General features: G+C 42.9%; 1 protein-coding gene across 1 annotated transcript in view; it reads right to left on the reverse strand.

Annotated features, from left to right (window-relative positions):
* Positions 1-11,872, reverse strand: part of DENND4C (DENN domain containing 4C) — an 84,309-nt gene that overhangs the window by 12,599 nt on the left and 59,838 nt on the right. Inside the window, exons 22-28 of the mRNA XM_083353492.1 lie at positions 11,804-11,819; positions 9,055-10,226; positions 7,588-7,768; positions 4,587-4,696; positions 2,784-2,959; positions 1,682-1,861; positions 747-942 (exon numbers count right to left, since the gene is read on the reverse strand). Of these exons, the coding sequence (XP_083209618.1) occupies positions 747-942; positions 1,682-1,861; positions 2,784-2,959; positions 4,587-4,696; positions 7,588-7,768; positions 9,055-10,226; positions 11,804-11,819 (2,031 nt within the window). The remainder of the gene's footprint in view (positions 1-746; positions 943-1,681; positions 1,862-2,783; positions 2,960-4,586; positions 4,697-7,587; positions 7,769-9,054; positions 10,227-11,803; positions 11,820-11,872) is intronic.

Genomic DNA, 11,872 nt, shown 5'->3' on the forward strand with positions numbered 1-11,872 from the left:
GTGATGGGGGTTTCCCGATACTCCCACGTAACACCTCTGCTCTGCGAGCTGCATTGGCTTCCGGTTGCCCTCCGGGTGAGATTCAAGGTGCTGGTGATGACTTATAAAGCCCTAAATGGCTTGGGTCCGGGATATCTGAGGGAACATCAAGCTCCCTTCGTCCTGTGTGCTCCCAGAGGGAGGGTCTTCTCAGGGTACTGCCGGTAAAAGATTGCCGGCGGACAATACCCAGGGGGAGGGCCTTCTCTGTGGGTGCCCCGGCCCTTTGGAACCAGCTGCCTGTAGAGCTTAGGACTGCCCCTGACCTTCGCTCATTCCGCCGGGACCTGAAGACCTGGCTCTTTGAGCTCTCTGGCCTGGACTGAGAGTATTAACTGGGGTTTCAATTGTATTTTAATTGAGGTTTTTATTTCAAGGTTAATGTAATCATTTTAATTGTTTTTAATTTTTTGTAATTTGCTGTATTGTTTTTAAAAAAACCTTGTGAACCGCCCTGAGTCCTATGGGAAAAGGGCGGTATATAAGTCTAATAAATAAATAAATAAATATTGTAAACATACGTACGTATAAATATCACTCTCTTACCCAGTGAGTTATAATACAGAAACAATTTGAGAGAAGAGAGAGCTCTGTTTTCCAAAATGAATCATATGCAAAATCTACGGAAGCTGCACTACAACTCAGGCAGAACAACAGGAAAAAAGGAAGTTCCTGAACATATTACCAGGAAAACCTTGGTTACTTACCACTGTCTCTTGTAAACTATTAGGGAGGCTAACTGTTGAAATGCCATGAGATGGTCTTTGCAGAAGATCAATATTTTGCAACGGGCCACCAACACTGTGACTCCGTGTTAGAGAAGTCCCGCGTTTTGATGAATTGTTTGTAACGGGAGGCTTTATGCGTTTGAGATTTTTGTCTTCTTCCTCTGCTGTGCTGAGGCTGAAACACAATACGAACGCTCATGAATATTCAAGCTAGCAGAACTACCACAAAACATTTCAGTGGGCTCCTGGTTCGGTAATCCGGCCGGTCAACCCTACCTTCTTCCAAGCATTTCTTACTCTGAAATATGCTCAGGTATGGGGTGCCACATTCTGTAAGGGCTCTCCTCCCCTTCCAAAAATGTTGTATTTTTACAAATCTAATTGTACTAACTCCTTGCAGGTTTCTTCGTACTATTTTGACTGCAATACTATCAAGCACTCACTAGCGCAGGGGTAGGCAACCTCGGCTCTTTTATGACTCATGGACTTCAACTCCCAGAATTCCTGAGTCAGCTATGCTGACTCAGGAATTCTGGGAGTTGAAGTCCATGAGTCATAAAAGAGCCGAGGGTGCCTACCCCTGCACTAGCGGCATCCACTGTTCACAAGAACGCCTTCCCTACTGTATTTAATGCACAAAGTGCTTAAAAAATGTGTGGCTACGATAACTAAAGAGCATTATTACATATTTTATATTGTGTGAGGAGTGAATCAGATGAACGCTCCATCCTTCCCCTGCCAACACTTTACTGGGTCTTGGCACTTCATTCCCAAATAAGGCCCTTTCTACAAAATGGGGAACGTGATGCCAGTCCAGAGTCTATTTTTAAAAAGACATCTGATTTTCAAGTGAAGCAATAAATTCCTCCCCAGCAGAGTGAGGCAAGGAAATCTCGTGTTCTTCCTGTCTGTACCTCTGTGTTGCCGGGCTGCTATTTTCCTCACTGATGGTCTGGTTGGCACTTGAAGGTTCTGAAAAACTGATCAGATCTGTAGTAGGGATGGAGGCAGACTTCGGCTCCAGAGAATCTGTGGTTAGTGGAATGTTAGTGCTGTGTAAACTATCACCAGAGGTACTTGGTTTCAAAAGCAAACTGGTAAGGAAAGAAACAGGCAGGAAACAAGCAGTCACAAACAAGAAAGGAATGTCATCAGCATAATTCTGCCCTTTGTAACACAGGTAGTTCTTGACTTATGACCCACAACTGAGCCCCACACTTATGTTGTGAAGCGCGACATTTGTGAAGTGAGTTTTGCCACACATCCTACGAACCTTTCTTGTCACAGTTATGAAGTGAATCACTGGAGTTGTTAAATTAGTAACAAAATTGTTAAGTGAATCTGGCTCCCCCATTGACTTTGCTTGTCAGAAGGTATAATAATAATAATAATATATAAAGTTGGAAGGGACCTTGGAGGTCATCTAGTCCAACCCCCTGCTCAGGCAGGAAACCCTATACCATTTCAAAAGGTTGCAAAAGGGGATCACAGGACCACAGGAGACTGCGACGGTCATCAATGGGCAGTTGCCAAGGATCTGAATTTTGATCACACTTCCGGGGGGAGGGGGCGTGCTAGAAGGGTCGTAAGTGTGAAAAATGGTCGTAAGTCACTTTTTTTAGCGCCATTTTAACTTTGAACGGTCACTAAATGAACTGTTGTAAGTGGAGGGCTACCTGTACTTCCAGCTATTCCAAATTTATCATGAATATTGATTATTTTTAATTCCTACTTCTAGGTTTTAAGAATAGAGGACTCAATTTGCATTCCACTCTGGATAAAAATGAGATTTATAGACCAATTTGTCAATAGACATCGTAACACATAAACATATTAAATGGAAGAGAAAACTAAAACTGCTCCATCCTGTAAATAGAAACTTATCCATATGCAACAGGCGACTCAGGACAATTTAACCGGCATATCAACTGTTTGTTCAGATGACTACCAAGTTTGCTATCATCTGTAAAGGATGAATTACGAAGGGATGACCATTTAGTGGCAAAATCTACCAACCTTGCAAGGCCACGTAAGTCTTTAAATTCCACATTAAGGAGAGGTAAAAAGGCACTTTTGCAAAATGGACATGTAGAATTCAAATTAGAATCATCTGCAGTCCATCCTGCCATAATTTCTTCATCATAAACCAAGGCACCACAGGATCGACACTGAGAGCAGCTCGACATTAAGACCTATTTTAAAAAACAACAACATTTTCTTTAAAGATGTGAAAATAAACAGGTATTCAAAACTCCAAGTTGTTTTGTTCATCAAAAACCTGCAAAAAGAGTCATATTTAACTGGCCTGTCTAGTTTAGCACACTATTTCCACAATGGCTATCCAGTTTCTTCTGGAAGGATCTCACATGTCTTATGAATACTATTAGCACCTTCCTCGAGGAGTGGGTCTTTTAAATCTTTTTCTGCTTCACATACTGCAACAGGCAATTAATGTTTTTCCCATTTGCATACTGTGCATACTTAGTGGCCAAAATTGTGGAAACCTCTTGGGAAAAGTGTACAGTAGAAATGCCACCTTTGGTTACGTTTCCACCAATTTTTCTTCTAATTTCTTTGTAACTGTAGCCTTGTTCACTTAATAATACTATTTTACATTGCCTTCTGGGCAACCAGTCAACTCTTTGCACCATTACTTTAATTTTATTACGTTTTAATTTAATTTAATTTAATTTAATAATTTGATTTGTATACCGCCCTTCTCCCGAAGGACTCAGGGCGGTGAACAGGGCAATACACAATAAAAATAGAATACAAAAATTAAAAAGCCATTAAACATTATGCCCATAAAATTAATACATATTAAAATTAAAACTAGTTATAAAAACCCAACCCCATCCCGTCAGACCAGGCCAGCTTGTTCGAAAAAGAATGTTTTGAGATCGCGCCAGAAGGAGCGAAGGTCGGGGGCCATCCGGAGCTCAACCGGTAAGCGGTTCCAAAGGTCTGGCGCGCCCATAGAGAACGCCCTCCCCCTGGGGGTCACCAATCGGCATTCTTTGATCGGCGGCACCCTGAGGAGGCCCTCTCTCACTAAGCTCACTAAATGAAAGAAAACAAAAAAAACCCCCAACCAACTTGATAGCGATCACGTAGCACACTGACAAATGTCCTCCTCTCAGCTTCAATACACAACATCAATAACTGAATCCTACTGAGATCTGATTGGCTCATTGCCAAAACAAGACGACACCTGATTGGCTCTCTAAACACTGATTGGCTACAATCAGATGAAGGAAAGCTACCTGATGTCAACTTAAGCAAGTTGTGCTTCCTTTTTCTGGTTATTTGGCTATACCTTTTCATAGAATACAGTACAGGTAATTAAACAAACTTTGTTGTATTACATTCTTGGTTAAATTATCTTTCCATTGATACATAATTTTATGCTACTACTCCTCCCCAAAAAGTGGTGTTATTAGCCATCAAACCTCACTTTTCCCAAAAGGTTTCCACAATTTTAGCCACTACTGTACATATTTGACTCAATCTTTCTCACCTTTGGGCACCAGAGATGTGTAAGACTGCAGCTCCCTATTAAAACTTAATCATGACGTGTTAAAGCGGTGTATGTATAAACAGCAAATACACAGTGTGTGTGGATCAGTGGATTGAATGCAAATAATATATGAAAAGGCACAGGCACTTTTAAAAATTAATTAAATAATAATTCATTTCAAAAGCAGTGCTCTCCAAAGGAAACAGGAATGTTTTAAGGTGTATTATTTTTTAAATGTTCTGAAATAAAATTAATGTTGCAGAGAATAAAGCAAAATTTTTACTCAAGATTATAAATTTTACCTCCATTGCACAATTTTGGAAGATACTGGATAGACTCGTATTGTACGAAGAGCTGTGTTCAGATTTATCAGAATCCAAAGTTTTCACGCCTCGTGAAAATTGATTTTCCCCTGTGTAAAGTAATGTGGAACAATTTAAAAATTGTTAAATTACATATAAAAAGAGTGAAAAAAGACATAATTGCAACTTATAACCACAACTCTTATTACTCTCGCCCCTTCTGTTCAACATCTACATGAAACCGCTGGGTGAGATCATTCGTGGTTTTGGAGTTGGGTATCATCAGTATGCTGATGATACCCAACTTTTCATTTCGACCCCAAACCACCCCAGTGATGCCCTCGACGTGATGTCCCGGTGCCTGGAGGCGGTCCGGGTCTGGATGGGGAGGAACAGGCTTCGTCTCAACCCCGACAAGACGGAGTGGCTGTGCGTACCGGCATCCCGGGATATTCAGGATATCCCACCCCTCATTATGGGGGGTGAGTCATTACCTCCTGTAGATAGGGCTCGCAACTTGGGAGTCCTCCTAGATTCACAGCTCTCTTTAGAAGACCATATTGTAGCTGTAACTAGGGGGGCGTTCGCCCAGGTTCGCCTGGTGCGCCAGTTGCGGCCCTATCTAGACCGGGATGCCTTGCGCACGGTCACTCATGCGCTCGTGACCTCTCGTCTTGATTACTGCAACGCTCTCTACATGGGGCTACTCTTGAAGACCACTCGGAGGCTCCAGCTGGCACAGAATGCAGCCGCGAGAGTTGTGTCGGGGGTCTCCCGATACTCCCGTGTTACACCTTTGCTCCGCGAGCTGCATTGGTTGCCAGTTGTCTTCCGGGTGAGGTTCAAGGTGTTGGTAATGACCTACAAAGCCCTCCATGGCATGGGTCCAGAATACCTTGGGGAGCACCTGCAGCCGGCGTCAACTTCCCTCCGCCCAGTACGCTCCCACAGAGAGGGCCTCCTCAGGGTGCCGCCGGTCAAAGAATGCCGACTGGTGGCCCCCAGGGGGAGAGCGTTCTCTGTGGGTGCACCGGACTTATGGAACCATCTTCCGGTAGAGCTCCGGATGGCGCCCGACCTCCGCTCCTTCCGGCGCGACCTTAAAACCCATCTCTTTAAGGAAGCGGGCCTGGCCTGATGGGATGGGGTGGGTTTGTTATTATGACTTTAATTTTAAATTTGTACTATGGGCATTGTTTAATCATGTTTTAATAATTTTAACTTTTGTATCTGTCTTTTACGTATTGCCCTGTTAACCGCCCTGAGTCTCTTGAGAGAAGGGCGGTATATAAATTAAATAAATAAATAAATAAATAAATACTCCTATTAAGCAATAAATTCCCATTCGGTTCTGAGAAGTTGCTTTTTAAAAACCAAACCTAAAGAATTATTGGGGGGGGGAATGCTATACTCTCCCAGTCATATGGATTCACAATTATTTCCCATCACCCGAAACTGAATTTTTTAAAATACCGATGCCACTTCAAATTGGACAAATTTTTGCCCGTTTCATTCCATACCCCTGTGCTATACTTTTCACTAATCGACAAGCCAGAATTCGTATGGAAAATTGCTGTAAGGCATATTTTGGAGAGTTTTAGAAATGGTGAATACTCCTATATGAACGACTACCAAGTAACACAATGCTGCTTTTTCAAGTTGAGAATCCAGTGAATAAAAAAGCAACCCTGATGTAACATATCCACCAGCAATCAGTCCCCTTTAGTGGAACTTTTAATTTTCAGAATGGACAGGACGGAAGAACCATTTTTATGCAATTAGTTGTTTGGGAAGAAAGGCAAGGAAAAGTTCTATTTACTAAGTAGGAAATAAGTTGCTTTCAATATATTTTTTTCTCCCAGACCAGGGGTCGGCAACCTAAAAAAGGAAAAGAGCCACTGGGAACCGGTCCCATCACAAATTTAAAAAAGTGGGAGCCGCGTGCGTGTGTCCATGCATGCGCATGCGCAAAAACCATTTTGCGCATGCGCAAAACGTTTTTTTGCGCATGCACGGACGCACGCGGTTGCCATTTTTTAAAAAAGTGAAATGGAACCGGTTCCCGGTTGCCCGACGGCGACGGCCCGTCTGCAAAGCTGCCGCTTTCGGCAGCTTTGCAGACAGGCCGCGGCAGCTTCCTCAAAGAGCGGCGCCCCTGCCCGTTCGCGCGGAGGTACGCACGCACCTCTCCAAAGGTTTTGGAGAGGTGCGCGCGCACCTCCGGTCGTTCGGAGAGGTGCGCGCGCACCTCTCAGAATGGGCAGGGGCGCTGCTCTTTGAGGAAGCTGCCGCGGCCCGTCTACGAAGCTGCCGAAAGCGGCAGCTTCACAGACGGGCCGCGGCAGCTTCCTCAAAGAGCGGCGCCCCTGCCCGTTCGCGCGGAGGTACGTGCGCACCTCTCCAAAGGTTTGGGGAGGTCCGTGCGCACCTCCAGTTGTTCAGAGAGGTGTGCGTGCACCTCTCGGAATGGGCAGAGGCGCCGCTCTTTGAGGAAGCTGCCGGGGCCCGTCTGCAGCTTCGCAGACGGGCCGCGGCAGCTTCCTCAAAGAGCGGCGCCCCTGCCCCTTCGCGCGGAGGTACACGCGCACCTCTCCAAAGGTTTGGGGAGGTGCGCGTGCACCTCCGCCCATTCGGGGAGGTGCGCGTGCACCTCTCCAAATGGGCGGTGCCACTCTCCATTTGGAGAGGTGCGCGCGCACCACTGCCCGTTCGAAGAGGTGCGCACGCACCGGGCGGCTGGGAGCCGCAGGAGACGGCTCAAAGAGCCGCATGCTGCTCCGGAGCCACGGGTTGCCGACCCGTGTCCCAGACCATGTTTCCCAAAGGCAGAATGTCCCAGTTAATATAAGAAATCCAGGGTATTTCCAGGCAACAGTTTTTAAAATGTTGAACAAACCACTCTACTCATAAGGAGAAAAACACAGCCAACCATCTGCTGGGGATATACTAATTTCTTCATGGAGAAGGAGAGACTTGAGGAACAATTCAAAGCTTATGGTACCTGTAGGATAGTGAGGCTTTCCTACGTCTCCACTGCTGCTGCTGCTTCCAAGACTGGTGGTGCTCTGTGCAAGTTCACTGGTAACCAATCCTGGGATTCCTATTTTGGGCGACTGACAGACACCTAATATATGATCTTCAAAGCCAGCAGGAAAGGTAAAATCGGGATGGCTGGTTTCCTCCTTCGATTAAAAGGTAAAAGACAAATTCAGAATCTTGCACTCATGTAAAATGTTCACTGTTTACTTATTATTATTATTATTATTATTATTATTATTATTATTATTATTATTATTATTATTATTATTATTATTACTGAAAATGCAACTGCACCAGCCCTGACATTTCAGAAGCGTGTGGGATTTGCCTTCTTGCTTTAATGTGTTTGCAATGAACCCATCAAGGTTGAAGAAACTTCTGAAATAGGTTAAGAGGGGAAATTAAAAAGCCTGAGAGAAGAAACTCACAAAACGTATCTTTGGTAGAAAAGGAACAGAATAATATTTAATGCTTTTTTAATCCACTGGGATTACTGGATGATTTCACAGTGTATTGGAGGTAAAAAAAATCTTCCCCAAGTAGCAATCATGAGGTAAATATTTTGTAGAAAAACTAGTGCTACAAATATGATAACAGAGACAGTTAAGTACTTCACATAGATAAGTTTTTCTAACTAGTCTTCCTTTTTTTTGCAGAGAATACCATCTTAAATTCAAAGTGGCTTTCCTTTTTAACATAAGCCTGATAATAAAAAAAAATGCACGGAACCTCACATGAGAAAACAAAGATTATATGAATTTTAGTCATTTTATTTTTCAAAAGTAAAGATTAGTAGACGCTACCTAGATATGTTGCAAATACTGCTATCATTTACCCCCGGAATGGAAGTTATAGCCAGGACTCATAGAAAAACTTCATGGATTCGAAGGGCAACCCTGCTGTTTAAATTCCTCACAGTTTCAAAATAAAATTAACCTAGGAAGTTGCAGGCAAATGAAGAGAACATTCCAAGGAAATATGAAAGCTTCAACTGGGCTGATGCAGCCTGCAAACTGCCTATTATCTGCCTTAAGAAAACACAGATTACAACCGGAAATCAAAATGCATGTTTCAGTTAAGAAGAGTATAGCCAAATTGTGTTCTGTGTTACAGTGTTACGGACGATGTGGGTGAAATTTAACTACATCGATTTGATTTAACACTGTTTTGCTGGAATGAATTGCCCCCTCCTTTTTTGAAATCCAAATCAATGTGATCCAAAAGTTTGACCCAAACATTTGTGGCACCTTCAAAAACGTGGTCAGAGCAAAGGGAAATAATTTATGTAAGTTAAGACCTCGGTTATTTCTGCCATATTAAGTAAGATAAAGTCTACTGTGTGAAGATTACTTGAGACAGCTGAGCTATCTAACCATTTACATAGGTGGATTAAAAACAAACGAGAGGGGGGAAAAAGCGCAACATTTACCTCATCATCTGAATAATTATACGCTGATGACACTGCTCCCCACATCTTGCTGGCTACATTGGCCGCTTGTTTCATGCCAGATTTCAAGACCTCTATTTTAGGTCCAGATAATATGTGGTCCAGCTTCAGCCCCGACAGAGAGGTGACGACTGCACCCAGTGAAGCCTGAGGAGAAGAACGACCCAACCCTGTTAAAGATATTGACCGTTCTTTTTGAGCGTGTGAAAGAGCCAGCTGCTTTGGTCTTCCAGTAAAGGTTTTGGACCTGGAAACAGATGGACTTTTATGATTAATATTTTGAATCTGTGGTGGTGATGATAGTGGTAGTGGTGGTGGCATGGAATCCAAGCTTGATCTCCTCTCTAAACTGGGCCCGGATGAAGTAGGGGAATCCACATCCCGACTGCTCTCTTTCCGGTGTAATTCCATGCTGGAAGATTTGCTGCCCAAGGGACTTTTTAGATTCATGTAGCTTTCGATTTCCTCAGCCAGATTGCGTGCTACAACCGGCGACACGATCTTCTCTTCTGGCTCAGCGGGTGTGATGGCTTTTGTTTCCGTGGCCAGCAAAGATAAAGGATCCAAACCCATTTGAACGTCTTCCCTTTCAACTGGTTTGGCTACACCATAAAAACTACTCCTTTTGTTTGTTGTCTCTTTGGGTTCTACTTGCTCAGTTTTAGACTGAGCAGCATCAGGGGACCCAGGGCTACTATACTCTGATTTGACTATACCGTCACTCAGTCCATTTTTCATCTGATCTTCAGGTTCTTCCGCAACCGGTGAAGACCTAGCCCCTATTTCCCATGAGTTTTCTTCTGCGTGACCTCTGTCGCTCTCTGACCCACAGAAGAACTGTATGCCACCGGCATCATCCAAAGTATGGGATTTAGTCATATGGGGTGGAGAGGTTTTGACCACAGATAGAGCGGCGGTGAGGATCTTTGCGTCTGCTCCCATCATTATGGCAAGATCACTGGAGTTGGAATCTAAGCTGTTCTTTTTCAGCAACATGTCTGCTCTGCTTTCAGTACTGAAACTGCAGCTCCTTTCAGAAAAATGTTTTTGCCTCTTCTTCCCTTTTTCACTTGCTCTATTGGGAGAAGTGTTACAATCAAACACGGAATCTTCAATAGAGTCCTGAACGATGAACAGTGGAGTGGATGCAGTTCCTTAAACAAAAACGTACAGGTCAGTGTTAAAATAATAGCTCGTATAAAGCAGTTTAAAAAAAATACATCTATTAGAGAAAACATGGAAAAGGGATGCCAAGGCAGCAAAAATCAGCATACATCCTTAGTCGTATTCAATACCAGCTTTAAAATTTAAAAATTTAGAGTCTTCCACACTGAAAGAATTCTGATACATGAGACTAACTCATTTTAAGTGACTATTGAACATTTGCTTCTTCTTTTAGGAATTTCCACGGTAATAGATCGTTTCAGTCAACTGGTCGTGCTTTTCTGAGTGACGCTCTCTTAAGAGAATGGTAGCAAAATATGTGGAAAAGAGGACAAGATTCTGCCTGTCTACCCACTGGCAGGATAAGTCTCTGAAAACTGAACAGAATGAAAGGAAATTTGGTAAGCTGACAAAACAACAACAACAACAACAACCAGCAGAATCTGGCTAGAGGTTGCAGAGAAAAGAAAATACACCAGGAAACACACACCCCTCCCCGGCAATTTATCCTCCAGGGAGAGGCAACTGAGTAATGGTTTGGAATACTACCAACTCCTCTTTGTTATATGACCCAAAGTGAAAGTTATGCAGCCTACTCTGTGCCTTCCAGGGCATACATACTCAGAAATGTACACAGATAGGTCATAAGCAGAACGAAACCAGAATCACAGACATAGCAAAAGGGCCTGCTCTAATTAGACTATTTCACGTGTGCACAAATACATACAGAGCCTATACATGTGATCTAATCAGGGAAGAGGCATGCTTTGTTTCTCTGTGTATATACAGTATGTGAACACACGATGGAGGATCTGATCATATGGAGAAACAAAACATGCGTCTTCTCTGATTAGACCCTTACAGGTACACAACCAATACTTCATCGCACACCATGATTAGTCCTTGGGGAGAAAGTGCATATGCAGATAGACGCTACACATAACTGCATTACATTACACAAAAGAAAACAGAAACGCCTCCTACAATGCAACAATTCATGACCACAGGCAAACACTGAACATGCCCTGTCATTATGAAATTGAGAATGATCATTCTTGATTTTCTTTAAAAAGTGTTATTTTTATAAATCTTGGTCGTGAAGTCAACCAGCAAGGGGAAGACACAAGGATTATTTCCAAATATTAATGATTGAGTTCATCTCCGGATAATTTTGTGCCCACTCCTTGGAAACAGTATGGATATAGTTTGCCATTTCCTTCTTCCGAGACATTTTTCAACCTTACAAAAACTAATCTGTGATTTGTAATCTCCCAGACCAGGCTGATTCTTATTAGCTTCACAGCTTAAAGATGATTAACCAGCTGCTGCTGTTGCTAAACTCCATTGGGCAAATGGCACACAGACTGCTGGTTTTCTTAATCAGGACCTCTTTTTTTTTTTGTTAATACTAAGAATTAGCAAGGAACATCTGAAGAAGCTAAATCAGGTTTAATTTGACATTGATCTGTACTGCAGTAAGAGAAGACAAATAAAAATGTTAAATTAGAGGTTTTAACACATGTATCAAGTGAGCCTCATTTAATTTTTATAATGTTTACAAAACTACCGGGAATCATGTATTCCTGCAATTTAAACAGAGTAAATATATATAAGGAGTAAGATTACATTTAGTAAG

The sequence above is a fragment of the Vipera ursinii genome (assembly GCF_947247035.1).
Source record: "Vipera ursinii genome assembly, chromosome: 2".
NCBI classification, from domain to species: domain Eukaryota; kingdom Metazoa; phylum Chordata; class Lepidosauria; order Squamata; family Viperidae; genus Vipera; species Vipera ursinii.